We start from the raw sequence: 17873 nt of genomic DNA on the forward strand, positions 1-17873 counted from the left end.
ACTGGAGATATTTTACCTTTTAAAAAAAAAAATTAAAGACCAAAAAAAGAATAAAATCCCCTGATAATGATTTAAAATAGTCATAAAAAGGAAAACTGGCTAAGAAAACATGAACAAAATGTACACCGATGAGACCTGAATTTTAAATCAGCACCACAATATACATGGAACAGAACACAAGTAATGGGTTCAGTATGCTTTGCTGTTTATAGACACAAACGATTAAAAATAGGAATTACTAAAAGATCATCACTTTTCTAGAGGAAATTAAACAGCTGTACTCAATATAACAATAAATTAAGACAAGAAACCACACAATTCTAAAGTAAACAACCTACAGGAGAATATTTAAGAGGTCACAAAAAGAATTATAGTCTCTCTTTAGTCCTAAGACCCGCCCTGTGCCTCCATTTCAGTTTTATTTCCAGTTGCTAGAGCAGACTCCATTTTCCGTTGCTACCTCTGGGGGTCCCCAGGGGCCGGAGGTTCAGCCGGTAGTCAGGATGGCTCATTACTGATTCCAAGGTCACCTCTTCTCTCCAGATCCCGCAGGGCCTCCACTGCTCTGAATTCTTCCCGCCTTGAGCAGCTCAGGTGTCACTAGCTGAAACCAAAAAGAGACAGGTGACTGAAGAACAGTTAACCTGAAGCCTCCTCTGTGCTCTAGGAAATTCAGGACTTGGACAGCAAAGGCAACGTGGTGTTCCCCCCTGGATCCTGGTGTCGGTTTCTGGTCGGCAGTTAGTCAAGCACACCATCTGTCCTGAGCTGCTTTTCAAGGCGTTCAACCTCATGGGTATCACAGCCTGCTTGTCTGGACCACTTCTACTAAAAACCTCCACAAATAGGTCAATGGGGTGAAAATTAAGGAATTCTTAGGTTCTGTTCAGCTAGTGAAATGCACAAGAGCAGGAGGGAATATGGTTTTGAAGACAGTATAAAGATCTAGAATCTAAAGGCTATCATGAAATAAGTACTAAACTAGGACTCCAGAGATGCAGCATTTACTGAATTTAACCTTAGACAAACGATGTTCCTCTGTGAAATCAAATGAATCAATTCCTTAGAGTTCAACAACATAACCTAACTTACTGCCATAACCAGATGTCCAAAACTATGCACGGAACCCCTGATGATTCACTAGCTTTCAAAAAAAATGCAATATTGTAGTTAGACATCTACTTCCCTTCTCTTACCTGCCATCACTTCAAACTAGCCCTCTGACCAGAAGCTCAGGCGGCTGCTCCTAAGGAATACAAGCAGCTGCCTCGCTCAGCAGACTGGAATGTGGGACCCTGCAGCCAGTGCCCCCAACCCCAGCCTTCCACCTGGATACTGAACATGTCATCACGACATCTCCGTCTACTCTCTGCTGGCCACCGGCCCAGGCTTCAAGCCTATACTTGTAAATTTCCAAAATCCGGGTGGGCAGCCTGCTTTCCAATAAAATGGATCAAGATGTCATTCTGAACACTAGCTTCCATTTTCACTAAATTTCCCACACACATCCTTCACCAAAATGATGTCATTCCTCTTTAAGTCGAAATTAATACTAACTCAGGAAAGAAGCAACAGAGACCAAGAGTAACAAACCACTCAGTGATACCTGAAGAGAGTCAGAGATAAAGTCAAAAAGTTTCAAGAAGGGAGAGAAACAGATGGTCTGAGATAAGCAACAAGGTAGTGGGAATGGCACATACAGGAGTCCAGACTGTCCCACTGGTTTTATTCAGAAATGTATTCATCCACTCCTTAATTCAACAACTATTTCCACGAGGTACTATGCTAGGCACAATGAGGGATACAAAAGGAGACTTAAAAATCATATTAAAATAACAAGTAATACAGGTGGAGAGTGATAAGCACTTTATTTTTTAAAGTCTGGGTACGTGTATGTGTGATGGAAGAAGAGTACCTCCAGGTCCAGAAATCAGAGAGAGCTTCAGGAAAGATTTTAAGGAAGAGCTGAGAACGTGAGAAATGCGTGCTGCTGCAAAAGGCTGGCGGGGGGGGGGGGGGCGGGCGCAGAAATACAGACACGCAAACAGAAAAACACAGGGAGGTTCTTGCAACATTAATTCCATTTGGACAGAGTCCAGTCTATATGAAGGGAGGCAGTGGCAAGGAAAACAAAACAAGTTGGAAGGTCTAGAAAACCAGCCCCATTTTCAAAGGCAGTAGGGAAATTTCTGAAGCGTGAATGAGAGGAAGAGAACAACAGATCAAAGTTGTGTTTCAGGAAAAATTAACCTGGCAGAGCACTCAGAGTCATCTGGAGTCGAGAGAGACGAGCAGCAGCTGCACCTTAGGAAAGAACCAGAACAGACTGGTAAGAGGAAATGAAGGCCTGAACTAGAGCTGCAGCTGCAGACAGGGAAACAAGAGACTGTGAACATGGCATTACACAGGCCAACCTGGCACCCCCTGGCAACCAGGCGGATCTGCAAGAGAGCAAGGAGGTGGTAGCCGGGTGAGATTTCAAGTAAGGAGACTGGGAGATAAAAACAACGTGAAGTATTACATCCCTCTAACGTGGCAATACACACCTCTATTTATACTCTACACATGGAACTACACACTTCTACCTCAAAAACTTGAAAACTGGAGCATCACTTAGAGAGATAAATTAGCCAGCCATCTGCACAAAGATGGTATGCCAAAGTTTTCTAGAATGGAAGAGACTGCCAAAAAAGGGTAAGCTGATACAGAAGAGGGCCTAGGACAAAATCTGGGTTAGGGCAACTTTTAGGAAATGCATAGAGGAAGAAGTAGAAAACAAAGAAGTTAGCAAAGATATAGTGGGAAAAAAAACAATATAGTCTGATGATAAGAAAACAGGAGAAAAATAACTTTCAAAGGAAGACAGGTTCATGCCCAGGGTTTGCACCAACTACTTGGCTCGAAAACAAATACTGGGAGCCTTAAGGTGGGGCAAGGGGTTGGAGCATGCTGCAAGCAGAAGAAAGACAATTCAAACACAAGAGCTAGAATTGAAAATGGGGTACTTCATATCAAGTCTAGATACAGGCAAGAGTTCAAAATTAAAGGGAGGTACTGCCAGTACAGTGAGATGGGGGCACAGAGATCTTAACTCAAAAGTCCACAGGCAAGATGCCTTTGTAACTTTTTTCCCACAGCAAATATCTCAGTTGGTGTGATATGCACCTAACTTTTCTCTCTAGCTCAGGAAGATATGAAATGTTTGATTGGGTTCATTACTGTAAACCCCACTGGCTGCCACAGTATCTAGGATAGAACAGGTGCCCAATAATCATTCCTTAAATGACTAGATGAGTTTTGTTTTCATGAACAAGCAGTGAGAACACCAAGCAAAGCAGGGTCATTCAGGGAAACCATGCTAAAAACAAATCAGCAAAGAATGGGAAAAACCAGGAAACCCCGTTGGCAAGAACAAGCCAGACCAGCTGAGCAGAGCAGAGTCAAAGTCTGCCTTTGGGTTTCAAAGTACTGAAAGAAGATGGAAAGATTCCGAGAATATAAGATGCTAAGCAGATGGTGGACGTCAAGCACTCTTCCCTTCCCAGTGATGTGACTGTGAAGCCCGTTACCCCTGGAAAAGACCTGCGTGCCCCTACCCTGAAAGCACAAGCACGCTGAAAGCACAAGTTACTCTCTAGTCCTCACCAGCTTCCAGAACACGTGCCACCGATACCCCACCCCACCACCCACCAGCTCCTCAAGAGGGTGTTCCGCCACAGAAATAGCTACACGTTCTGAAAAGTCGGACTGGGATGAGGATGAACACACAGTAGTGGGCAAGAGTGCTACGTGGCAGAAAAAAGTAGGAATGATGAAGCAAAAGCACTAGACTTGAGAAAGTGAAACGAAGAAAGCATTGGAGTGAAAGAAGTGATGGCCTGAGATCCAGTGTTCAGCACAAAGTGCCCAAACTTTTGAATAAATGAAGACTATCTGGGACAAAAGCCAGGTTAAAATGAATATAACCTAGAGAGAAATATGAGTAGCAGGACCAGGACTAGGAAGAGACAAGCAAGGTATGTAGGATAATAAATTTATAAAGGCAAAGTCACACAAGTGCCAACTTCACGCTTGCAGGACTCCGAGAGTAAATGCCTTCTTAAATGTCTGTGCCCGAGGTGTCTCATCTGCCTTACCCCTGTGTCTCAGTCAGCCTTATGAGCAGCAAGAACAGAAGAAATTTATGAATCTGGGTAGTGAAGGAAAGAAACTCAAGGAGATAAAGTCATGAGAGGTTTAAAGAAAGAAAAGGTTGAGCCTATTCAGAAGCTAAGATGGAGCCAACGGAAAGCAAGAGATCATAAAAACACATGAAGAGGATATAATTAAAGGAATAAAGAAAAAAAGAGATAGAATTATAATAAGTATCATATTTAAAAAATAGAAAATTAACATTACAAATGATTAGGAAATACATAAAATAATTAAGGGCTTCCCTGGTAGCTCAGCTTGTAAAGAATCCGCCTGCAATGCAGTAGACCCCGGTTCAATTCCTGGGTCAGGAAGATCCGATGGAGAAGGGATAGGTTACCCACTCCAGTATTCTTGGGCTTTCCTGGTGGCTCAACTGGTAAAGAATCCGCCTGCAATGCAGGAGACCTGGGTTCAATCCCTGGGTTGGAAAGATCCCTAGAGAAAGGAAAGGCTACCCACTCCAGTATTCTGGCCTGGAGAATTCCATGAACTATATATAGTCCATGTGACTTGCAAAGAGTCAGACACAACTGAGAGACTTTCACTAAAATAGTTAAGTAACGTTAAAACACTACTTAATATTATTTTTTTAAATAGCCAATAAATCCTACTTCATAACATATTCTGAACTAAAATTTAAATGTTTAAAAATGAGTCAGAGAAACAGAGAGAAGGCAGGGAGAAGAATCTCCCAGGATTAATGAGGAGTCTGACAAATATTATATACCCCCAACAATAAATATGGACAAAATCATCAAAACCAACCATTTTAAGGGTCTAGATATTAACCAAAGGCTAAAAGACGCTTACTCATTGGAAGGAAAGTTATGACCAACCTTGATAGTATATTAAAAAGCAGAGACATTACTTTGCAAACAAAGGTCCATCTAGTCAAGGCTATGGTTTTTCCTATGGTCATGTATGGATGTGAGAGTTGGACTGTGAAGAAAGATGAGCACCGAAGAATTGATGCTTTTGAAATGTGGTGCTGGAGAAGACTCTTGAGAGTCCCTTGGACTGCAAGGAGGTCCAACCAGTCCATTCTAAAGGAGATCAATCCTGGGTGTTCATTGGAAGGACTGATGCTGAAGCTGAAACTCCAATACTTTGGCCACCTCATGCAAAGAGTTGACTCATTGGAAAAGACTCTGATGCTGGGAGGGATTGGGGGTGGGAGGAGAAGGGGATGACAGAGAATGAGATGGCTGGATGGCATCACCAACTCGATGGTCATGAGTTTGAGTGAACTCCAGGAGTTGGTGACGGACAGGGAGGCCTGGTGTGCTGTGATTCACGGGGTCGCAAAGAGTCAGACACGACTGAGAGACTGAACTGAACTGAACAACAAATTGAGAAGTGTTTATTCAAGAAAATCTACTGAATCTCAGTAACAACAGTGAGAATGTGTGGTGGTTTAGGCTGGAGCTCCCACCATCCTACCCAGTTCTTTGATATGGAAGTCCTACTAGGGCAGCAAGCCCACGGCCACAGGGAACTAAATTTGTTTAGAGCAGAACAAGAAGAATTCCATGTCCACAGGCATTTTCAAAAACAATAGTGATTCAAGGTGCAAAAAAACAGGGAAGGCCAATATCACAGCTAGTCTGAGACTGCAATACTAGTTAGGGCAAGCAACAGACCAGTAGACTAACCAGAAACTTAACAGGGAGAATCAGGCAATAAGACAACCAATGGGCGCCTTGTTAAGAATCTACTTTTTCCTTCTGTGTGCAGGAAAGACTGTAAACATGCAGGAGAGAAATGAGTGGGCCCTAGACAGCTCATCCCTGGATGAATGTGAGCCTTGCAAATACAGAAAGCAAAAACCAGGGAAGAGTCGTATAATGCCTCAATTTTGAATACATTTCCCAAGTCTCGCCAGGACCACTGACACAGGATGGGGGCCTCATTGTTGCACGGAATTAAAACGTAACTTCTAACTAATCATAAGCTGTGACTGCTAAGACATGCTGACTCAGGGGCAACTACCAAACAGACATGCTTAAGAAAAACAAGAAAAAAAGAACTGAACAGACACATGCGTGGCTACAAACTATAGGAGAAAACAGACTCTGCAGAATTAGCCCATGCTCAGTTCAGTTCAGTTCAGTCGCTCAGTCGTGTCCGACTCTCCGCGACCCCATGAATCACAGCACGCCAGGCCTCCCTGTCCATCACCAACTCCCGGAGTACACTCAAACTCATGTCCACAAAGAGCAACCACCTCCAACTCCAGAGGAAAAGGAATCAGAATGCAGAATATATTATCAAAAATGCCCAGATTTCAACAAAAATTATAAGACATGCAAAAAAGAAAAAAAAAAAACAGAAAAGTGTGAACCATAGACTGGAGCAGGGGACAGTTTCAATAAAAATTATCTCTAAGTGAGTCTAGATTTTTAGATTCAGTCAACAAAGACTTCAAAGCAGCTATTATAAATATGCTCAAAGAACTAAAAGAAGCTGTCTTTAAAGGAAAGCATGATGACAATGATTCATCAAATAAAAATATCCATAAAGAGATACAAATTATTTTTTAAAAAGAACAATGTAAATTTCAAGTTGAAAGATAGAATACTGAAATGAAAATTTCACTTGAACTCAAAAACAGATTTGAACTAACAAAAGAAATAATAGGTAGACATGGAAAAACAGATCAATCAAGATGATCCAATCTGAAGAAAAAACAAAATTGAAAAAAAAAAGTCAAGTTCAGGATTTGTAATAAAGAATATGGCTCTGTTTTTTTCATGTATGACTACTAACTCATCTTAAGCCTCATCTCCCCCTTCCCCTTTGACCCATTCTGGACAGGTTGGTAAGAGAATCCATTGCATCCTCCCCTTTTTTTGGAACAAGGGGAAAATTCAAATTTCATAAATGTCCACTCTACACATATCTGGTTCCATCACTTCATGGCAAACAGATGGGGAAACAATGGAAACAATGATAGACTTTATTTTGGGGGGCTTCAAAATCACTGCTGGTGTTGAGTGCAGCCATGAAATTAAAAGCCACTTGCTCGTTGGAAGAAAAGTTACGCCCAACCTAGAGAGCTTATTAAAAAGCAGAGACATTACTTTGCCAACAAAGGTCCGTCTAATCAAAGCTATGGTTTTTTCAGTAGTCATGTATGGATGTGAGAGTTGGACTATAAAGAAAGCTGAGTGCCAAAAATCTGATGCTTTTGAACAGTGGTGTTGGAGAAGACTCTTGAGAGTTCCTTGCGCAGCAAGGAGATCCAACCAGTCCATCCTAAAGGAAATCAGTCCTGAATATTCATTCGAAGGACTGATGTTGAAGCTGAAACTCCAATACTTTGGCCACCTGATACGAAGAACTGACTCATTGGAAAAGACCCTGATTCTGGGAAAGATTGAAGGCAGGAGGAGAAGCAGATGACAGAGGATTAGATGGTTGCATGGCATCACTGACTCAATAGACATGAGTGTCAGTAAGCTCCGGGAGTTGGTGATGGACAGGGAAGCCTGGCGTGCTGCGGTTCATGGGGTCGCAAAGAGTCAGACACGGCTGAGCGACTGAACTGACTGAGCACCACCTGGGAAGTCCCATCAAATTTCTGATTTTAGTCATCATGTTTTCAAGTCTGAAAGTGAAAAAGTGAAAGTGAAAGTCAGTCACACATTGGGTCCAACTCTTTGCGATCCCATGGACTGTAGCCCTCCAGGCTCCTCTGTCCATGGGATTTCCCAGGCAAGAATACTGGAGTGGGTTGCCATTCCCTTCTCCAGGGGATCTTCCCAACCCAGGGACTGAACCTGGATCTCCTGCATTGCAGGCAGATTCCCACGTGAGCAGGGCCTAAATTTTAATCCTTATCACTCTGGCCCTAAGGGATTATCATATGCACTACTCAGATTCTCAGCTTCTAAGTCTTTCAGCTGATCCCTCTCAAAAATTAGTAAACATCTGTAGAAGGCAAACAATCCAAAACACTAGCCTTATCTCCCTAAGCTTTTATTATCTCCTAGATATTCATTCTTATAACCTTTCAAATACCTTTCAGTGTTTGTTTGTTTTCTTTGCTGAGGAAGGGAGGGTGGTAGTGAGCTTTTCTAGTTGTTCTCAGAAGATCGGTTTCAAATTACTTTCTATGCTATAACTGGAAGTGGAAGTATCAACCCAACCCTTAACTCTCTCATTCATAGTCAATACCTTCAATTCCCAATTCTCACCTATATGGACTCACTCTCCGTTCTCGTTGACAAAAGTTGTCTTATGATTTCATCTATCCTATCCTCTCATCCTGTATGAGAGGAAGAAATGTCCCTACAGGTTTAAAACCCATCCTCCTTAATGTGTGTTCCTCATCCAATTTTTATCGACTCTAGAACTTTGTCACACTCATTCTTCTCTCACCATAGCCTCCCCAACAGAATATATCCGAATTAAGGGACTGGCCCTGCTCTCATTCTGCACACTTCAAGCTACTAGCTACCATTCCATTTCTCTCACTCTTATCTCTGCCACAGTTTGGAAATATGGTCAAGACTCATAAGCTCTATTTCCCCATGACATACTCTGTAATCCCCCTTGGAATATGACTTCTGTCCTCACCTCTACAATGAAATAAGGCTTTCAGTACTCTGAGGGAGGAAAATCCTCATCACTAAAACAATGGTACAGTCTCACTTACTCTCTTCCAGGCCCTGCCTAGAACGGGATGCCACTGATGAGCCCCTTGAACTACACGGTCTTCTCCACTGACATCCAGGACACAGCAGTCTCTCCGCTCTTCTCTCTCCGCAGTTCTCAGATTTCCTTGCTGACTCCTCTTCTTTCCTGTACCTCCTCAGTTTCTACCATTTGCAACATGCTATTAAGTCTCCTCTCACTTCTCTGTTAAAGAGTAATAAATCTACATCTCCAACCCCTCTCTCTACAGTTCCTGAACTTTCCAACTTCCTGCTGAATACTGGCAAGCACTTTGAATGCAACATGTTTCTAATTCAAGTTATTATTGTCTTCAAACCAGATTTTCAGCCTTCTACTGCATCCAGATTAATGACATCATTATCATCTCTAGGCAGCAAACAGTAGTCATCTAATTTCTTTCTCTCCATTAAGAATATTCTATTACCAAACTTTGTCTATTCAGTCTTCAAAACATATCCTAAACAGATTCCTTCCTTTTCAACTTGATTAGCACTGTGTGAATTCAGGTTGTAGCCTAAGCCTAAAGATGACAACAGTTTAACAGGTCTCTAAATCCATGTTTCACCTAAAAACACAGAATATATTGAATGCATAGCATTTGCAAAACTCTTCAGGGTTCTTCATTGCAACTCTTTAATCTAACCTACTGTAATGGTTAATTTTATCTGTCAACTTCACTGGATCCTGGGTGCCTAGAAATCTGGCTAAACATTATTTCCGAGTCCATCTGTGAAAGTGTTTCTGGATGAAATTAGCATTCGAACTGGTGGACTCAGTAAAGCAGTTCACCCTCCCTAATGAGGGGAAGGGATCAAACAATAAGTTGAGTGCCTGAATAAAATGAAAAGGCAGAGAAAGGAAGAATCTGACCCTTCCAGTCTGATTACTTGAGCTGGGATCCTGGTTTTCTCTTGCCCTCAGCCCGGGTGGCTCTCAGTCCTTCAGTCTCAGGCTGAATTAGCCCACCTGCTTTCCTAGGTCTCTAGCTTGCAGAGAGCAGATCATGGGCTTTCTCAGCCTTCATAACTGCATGAGCCAATCCTCATAATAAATATCATCCAATATCCATGTCCTAACGGTTTTGTTCCTTTAAAACCCTAATGCACCTATCTTCCAGGTCTCATCTTTGTTAGGAAAATTAAAATGGAGGTAGTCTTGTTCAGACTTCAGAAGTAGGGCAGCAGGCCTCTGACCAACTTCTGAGCTTGCCTGGGCCTTGCCTGGACTATGTGCCTACTTGCGAACACATCGATTGTTACCAGCAAATCCAGAAGCAAGTCCAGGATAAGAAAAGGAGTGGGTCTTGGAATTTCTTAAGCCCCTGGGGGCCTGGCTAACCCCCTGGGGTCTAACAAAATCTTCTGACTCACAAGGTGAAACAAACAGCATTATAAAAGTTAAAGAAAAGCAGAGCTGTATTTTTATGTGCAGTGCAAACTGATGATGATACCAGTCTGTGGCCTGGAATTATAAGCAACAGCCCTCAAAGCTGCAATCTGAAGTCTCGCCCATGGAGTTGACACACCTCCTAGGACCCCCTTCCCAACTGGAACTCCAGATTGCTGTTAACGTGGGAATTCCCAGCACTGTTCAAGTCTAGATGTAGGTTGCTGTCCCAATTTGGTGATGTACACACTATTACTTCTCTCTATTGCTTCTATTTCTTTTCTTTTAATGCCCATATATTGAAATTAAGTCAATAATCTTCTATTTAAAAAATTGAAAATGTTTTTGTACAACAAATGGTTTCTTTTGTTAACAAATCCTTTGAATATAAAATGAAAGTTAAACTTTCGGCAAAACAATCCCTTACTAGAGATTTTCTCAATATCACACCATGTGAATTCCTAATGAAAATAAATAAGTCAGAAGAGCCCATGCTTGGCATCAAAGCTGGAAAAGTGACCTAAAACCAAACTGGGGGTGTAGGGAGGGAATCAGTCAAGATGGCAAAGGAGGAAGATGTGGAACTCACCTCCCCCTAACAAACCCATCAAAAATACATCTACATGAGGAACAATTCTCACTGAAAACTATCTGGAAACTGGCAGAAAGACTTCTGTACAACCGAGGCTATAAAAAAGATCCACACAGATTTGAGTAGGAAGGGAAGAGAAGCAATCAGGTCAGGACTTGTGCCACTGGGAGGGGATTCAGAGGAAAAGGGAAAATACACAGGCAGAGATTCACCCCGGGGAGTGAGTGTTTCGAGCCATATATTGGGTGACCCAGTCCTGGGGTCCAAGCCAGGGAAGACAAGGTCCCTTGGCTGGTTGGACAGCTATTAGGACTAATAGGAGAGCTGCAGGACACCTGGATTCCACTCACAAGGAGTGCACAAGTGATGGCTCGCATCCTAAGCCGGGTGGAGAAGGCAGATTGAAGACTGCTCCAGTGGCTGCCAAGTTTCCCACAACTGCACTGGCACGTGCCCAAGCCTGAACCAAGTGAATACCAGAGACACACATATTCACCTTGCAGCTCTACACTGGAACAAGGGCTACCACAAGTGGGAAGAGAGTTTGGCTGTGTGACACAGAGCTGACTCTGTGACACCAGGGTGGTGTCTCTCAGCATGGCAAAGGCAGCCATTGCTGGCACTTACATGGGCAGCACATGGAGATAGTTCCAATCTGTGACGGCAGTCAGCTCATCACAGCCTGTGCCCTGTCATGAGTTCAGAGCCCACACAGGCCCCTCTTGCTCCAGCAATGACCCCCTCTGGGGCAAGGGAGCCAGTGCTGGGAGAGGGGAGAACACACACTTAAAGGGAGCAGAGCCACTTGGATCAGAACCTCCAGGACTTCTGCTCCATCAATTTGAGCTCCAACTCCACCCCCAATAAGGAAGTAATGGTCACTGAGCAGAGGGGAAAGCCCTGCCTTACAGCTGGCTCCACCCAGCCCCTCCAGCCCCTCCATCTCCAGCCCTACCTCCTACCAAGGTGACAGCACACCCCAGGGAAAGATGTTGACTCCTGTTAACAACAAATCCAGCTCTCCCACCAAAGGCACTTAGTAAACAGAGACTGTACAGGAACACTGTCACATTTTAAAATCTCAATAGGTAGCCATTTCACCTAAATGCATGGAGACAGAAAAAGTTAAGCAAAATAAAAATACAGAGGAAATGCTCTCAACTAAAACAGCAAGTAAACACACCTAAAAATAAATAAATAAATAACGAAACAGAAATAAACAATTTACCAGATAAAGAATTCAAAGCACTGGTAAATAAGAATACTAGCTGAATTAGGGAAAAGAACAAAGAGTGACTTTTGTTAAAGGAACTAGAAAATATAAAAAAGAACCAGTGAGAAATAAAGAATACAATAACTGAAAGGAAAAACACACTGTAAGGAATGATTCAGGGAAACAGGAGAATGGACAGGTGATCTGGAAGACAGAATAACAGAAATCACCCAATAAGACTGGCAGAAAAACCTGTAAGAAATGGGAACAATTTAAGAGATCTCTGAAATACGTATCAAGCATACCAATATTCACATTATAGAGGTCCCAGAAAGAGAAAAGAGAGAGAACAGGGTCAAAAACATACTTGATGAAATTACAGCTGAAAACTTTCCAAACCTGAAGAAGGTACAGAAGGCATGGAAGGACCCAAACAAGATGAACCTAAGTAGACTCATACCAGCTGTGTCATAATTAAAACAGCAAGACTTAAGATAAAGAGAGGATCCTAAAGGCAGCAAGAGAAAAAGAGTCATGTACAAAGGAATCCCTATAAGGCTATCTGCTGATTTTCCTGCAGAAACTTTGTAGGCCAAAAGGGAGTGACATGATACATTCAAAGTGCTGAAAGGGAAAAACCTGGAAACTAGGATACTCTACCCAGCAAGATTATCGTTTAAAATTGAAGAAGAGATATAGAACTTCAAGACAACCAAAAACTAACAGAGTTTACCAATACTAAACCTACCCTAAAATAAATATAAAAGGGTCTTTTCTATGTAAAAAAGAAAAGGCTATAACAAGAAGTAACAATTTACAGGAAAAGGAAAATCCCACTAGAAAAGGCAAACTAATTGTAAGGGCTGATATCAACCACTTAAATAAAGTGTTATGAAGATTAAAAGACAAAAATATTTTAAAGCAACTATAACTACAATAGGGCTCCCAGATGGTGCTAGTAGTAAAGAACCCACCTGCCAATAGAGGAGGTGTAAGAGTTATGGGTTCAATCTCTGGGTCAGGAAGATCCCCTGGAGGAAGACATGGCAACCCACTCCAGTATTCTTGCCTGGAGAATCCCATGGACAGAGGGCTACAGTCCATAGGGTTGCAAAGAGTTAGACATCACTGAAGCAACTTAGCACACATGCATAACTATAATAAACAGCAAAGGATACACACGAAAATGTAAAATAAAACATTAAAAACATGATATATGGGGGAGAGGAGTAAAAACAGTAGATCTTTTAGAATATGTCTGAACTAATATGACTATCACTTTAAAACAAGTAGGTATAGTTAAAGGTCATCATAGATGAAGCCCTTGGTAACCACATCAAAAAGCATATAAGGAGCCCAGAAAATCTGACCTATTCTAAAGCGAAAAAGATTAATACATGCTAAAATCTCCAAATACACAGAGGTTAGAATTATCAGACAAGGACTTTAAGCCAACCATGAATACTATGCTCTCTGAGGTAAGGGAAAAGACATGTGAATGAATAAAATGATAGAAAATCTCAACAGAGAAGTAAAATTTACTTTAAAAATGGAAATTTTAAAACTGAAAAATACAATAGCTGAAACTAAAAATTAGTGGATAATCTTAATAACAAAACAAAGACAAAAATTAAAAAAGCAATGAGCTTAAATTTACTAATAAATATTATACAATCTGAAAAACAGAGGGAAAAAATTGAACAAAGAGATGAACAGAGTCTTACGACTTAAGGGAGAATATCAAAAGACCAAACCTGTAGGTACTTGGGAGTTTCAAAAGATAGAGAATGAGTACAAAAAAGTAGAATAAATGTTGACCAAAACATCCCAGATTTGGTGTAAAAGACATAAATATATAGATTCAAGAAGCTCAGTTCAGTTCAGTTCAGGTGCTCAGTCATGTCCGACTCTTTGCAACCCCATGGACCATAGCACGTCAGGCCTCCCTGTCCATCACCAGCTCCCGGGGTTTACCCAAACTCATGTCCATCGAGTCAGTGATGCCATCCAACCATCTCATCTTCTATCGTCTCCTTCTCCTCCTCCCCTCAATCTTTCCCAGCATCAGGGTCTTTTCAAATGAGTCAGCTCTTCACATCAGGTGGCCAAAGTATTGGGAGTTTCAGCTTCAACATCAGAGCTTTAATGAACACTCAGGACTGATCTCCTTTAGGATGGACTGGTTGGATCTCCTTGCAGTCCAAGGGACTCTCAAGAGTCTTCTCCAACACCACAGTTGAAATGCATCCATTCCTCAGCGCTCAGCTTTCTTTATAGTCCAACTCTCACATCCATACATGACCACTGGAAAAACCATAGCCTTGACTAGACAGACCTTTGTTGGCAAAGTAATGTCTCTGCTTTTTAATATGCTGTCTAGGTTGGTCATAACTTTCCTACCAAGGAGTATGCATCTTTTAATTTCACGGCTGCAATCCCCATCTTCAGTGATTTCGGAGCCCAAAAAGATAAAGTCAGCCATTGTTTCCACTGTTTCCCCATCTATCTGCCATGAATTGATGGGACCGGATGCCATGATCTTAGTTTTCTGAATGCTGAGCTTTAAGCCAACTTTTTCACTCTCCTCTTTCACTTTCGTCAAGAGGCTCTTTAGTTATTCTTCACTTTCTGCCATAAGGGTGGTGTCATCTGCATATCTCAGATTATTGATATTTCTCCCAGCAATCTTGATTCTAGCTTGTGCCTCACCCAGCCCAGCATTTCTCATGATGTACTATGCATATACGTTAAATAAGCAGGGTGACAATATACAGCCTTGACGTACTCTTTCCCTATTTGGAACCAGCCTGTTGTTCCATGTCCAGTTCTAACTGTTGCTTCCTGACATGCATACAGATTTCTCAAGAGGCAGATCAGGTGGTCTGGTATTCCCATCTCTTTCAGAAGCTCAATGAACCCCAAAAAGGAAAACTTCAAAGAAAACTACATATAGACTCATCATAACCAAACTGCTAAAAACCAAAGATACAGACAAAATCTAAAAACAACCAAAGGAAAATGGTATACTACACAGAATGGAATACATTCAAACGGCAGCAGATTTCTTATCTTTTTTTTTTTTTTCTTTTGGCCATGACACACAGTTTGTGGGATCCTATTTCTGAGACCAGGGATTGAACCCAGGCCCTCAGCAGTGAGTGCTTGTTGTCCCAACCACTGGACCACCAGGGAATTTACTCTTATCCTTTCTTACTGTCTTCTTTCAAGCCATACAGAAGGCAGTGGAGCACTGTCAGCAATTCTAATACATCTTATCATCTTCTAGGGGCTTCCCAGGTGACACTACAGGTAAAGAATCCGCCTGCCAATGCAGGAGACCTAAGAGACTTGGGTTCAATCCCCGGGTTGGGAAAATCCCCTGGAGAAGGAAATGGCAACCCACTCCAGTATTTCTTGCCTGGGAAATCCCGCGGAGAGAGGAACCTGGCAGGCTACAGTCGCACAGAGTCGGACACAACTGAAGTGACAAAGCACACATCATCTTCTTTCATGATGGCCAGAAGACAACGGGACAACATTTTTAAAGAGCTGAAAGAAAAAACTATCAAACCTGAATTCTATATCCATTAAAAATAGTCTTCAGAATGAACACAAAATAAAGACAATTTTCAGATAAAGGGGAACCAAGGAAATCCATCACCAGCATAACTGTACTACAAAAACACCAAAGGAAGGTCTTCAGACTGAAGGTAAGGGATACCAGAGCAAAAACTGGGTCCTCAGAAAAGACTGCTAAGTATTAGAAATATTTAATGTACATAAATTAGATCTCAATAAAATACTAAAAAAAATTTAAGGAAGATTATTTCTAACCTAGAATTCTATATGCAGTCAAACTAAAAATCAAACATGGGGGAGTAGAATAAAAGACATTCCGAAGTATAGATCTAAAAAAATTCACATATTTTTTTCTTATGAAGCTAAAAAAGGATATGCTCCACAAAATGACAAAGTAAACTAAGAAAAAGGACGACATGGGATACAATGAGGAAGAAACACAGCACAAAAGAAGTACAAAGCCCAAGATGACAGAGAAAGGAGGCTCCAGGATCGCAAATGCACTAGGCATAGAGGGCAACTGCTAGACTGGAGGACAAAAGAGTAGATTAGAATAGTCTCAAGAGATAGAATCATATGAAGATCCCTGCTACCAAAATCATTATTGTCTTTTTAACCTAAAGCAGAAAGTCTGAGTGAATCCAGTCTGCTTCCTGTTCTTGGGTCAACTTGACCATAACCAGATGAAGTCCCCACTCACTCCTGCAGTAACTTGACTCAGCTGAAGTCACTCATTTCACCATACACAAGTGGTCTACCTTCATCAACTTATGAGCTTGTGAATTAATTACAGGACAGATTATAAGCACGGTATGCTTCTTTTCATATATATAAAAAAAGAAGGAAAAACAAAAATTACACACAAACATATGCTCATTTGTGCAAAAAGACACACAAAATAATAAATTAGAACTAGTGAGACTAGAAAACTACAGGGGGTAGGTGAGAACAGGGTAAAATGGAGAGAAATAGGAACTGGAATTTCTTTTCTCACTAAAAGAAATTGATGTAAGTGACACTTTATGCATATGCCTTCTTGTATATTCTAACTTTTGAAATCATACTCATGTTTCACATACTCAAAAAAAAAGGAACATAATATAAGAATGGGGGAAATAGCTAAAATGCAGTACAAATAAAAACAAGTGCTCCTTACTATATTTAAAATGAAAAATACAACATAATAAAGGAATGGAGGGACAAAACTAACCCAAGTAACTTTTGAGCATATTATTTATCTAAACCCTAAGGCTAAAGACAAAAAAGAAGGGTAAATGAGAATTAAATTCTAGTCATAGATTAGTTTTTCACAGAGATATGAGTTAGCAACTCTACTTTCTGTGTAGTCTAGGCTTGAACAAATAAGTAAATATTTGTTTACTTATCGGTACTATTGTAGATAATAAGAGCGAGGTGTTTCAATGTTGGAGAAAGAAACATAGAAAGTAGAAAGGCTAGAATAAATCCCACAGTATAGAAATGTAATAGGAGCTATCACTGTAATTCAATGGTTTGTAATATACAAATATATATGTGTGTGTATTGCATACACAGACACAAATGTATACAAGTATGTATGTATATATTCATATATTACCTAACTGTCCTCTAAGAGGGTCAGGAATCAGTGATATTCCAGTAGCAATGAGCATATCTGGGGTCTATGTCTCAGTGTTAAAATACCATTCACTGTTGAAAGGAATCAAGGCTCCTTAGAAAAAGGGCCAATTCTGAGACTGCAGCAGGGAAAGTACAAAGTGAGCCTAGAAAAGGAGTTGGCAAACTACAACCCACAGGCCAAATCTAATCAGCCACCTGTCTTTGTAAATAAAGTTTTATTGGAACACAGCCATGCTCATTCATTTATAAATTGTCTATGGCTGCTTTCCTGCTGTGAGGGTGGAGTCAAGTAGTTTCAACAGAGACCATATGGCCCACTAAGCCAAAAATATTTACTATCTGGCCACTTACAGAAAAAGTTTGCCAAGCCCTGGCCGAGAATGTCTTGTTGTTCCAGAAAGTAAGGAAAGACTCAAAAAATGAGGGGGACATGTCAAAAGTTCATAGGAGGCAGTTAAAAAGTCTCCTACTGGCCAAAATTATGACAACTTTTAAGTATCAAAAATTTTACATGATAACATATTATATATAACCCATTAAATAAAATGAGAATCCATGAGTTCATACTGATGAAGACAAATACATAAATAAATAAAACAGGGGAAGCTCTCC

General features: G+C 41.1%; 1 protein-coding gene across 3 annotated transcripts in view; it reads right to left on the reverse strand.

Annotated features, from left to right (window-relative positions):
* Positions 1-17873, reverse strand: part of DIS3L2 (DIS3 like 3'-5' exoribonuclease 2) — a 368569-nt gene that overhangs the window by 321526 nt on the left and 29170 nt on the right. For 2 of the 3 annotated variants that reach the window (XM_055397563.2, XM_055397562.2), the window contains exon 2: positions 461-604. In XM_055397563.2, the coding sequence (XP_055253538.2) occupies positions 461-512 (52 nt within the window). In that variant the 5' untranslated portion in view covers positions 513-604. Of the gene's footprint in view, positions 1-460; positions 605-12429; positions 12541-17873 lie in introns of those variants that run through there. The other variant, XM_088844794.1, reaches the window with a different exon arrangement.

This window comes from Moschus berezovskii, chromosome 2 (assembly GCF_049115385.1).
Source record: "Moschus berezovskii isolate FMDL1 chromosome 2, NW_MosBer_1.0, whole genome shotgun sequence".
NCBI lineage: Eukaryota > Metazoa > Chordata > Mammalia > Artiodactyla > Moschidae > Moschus > Moschus berezovskii.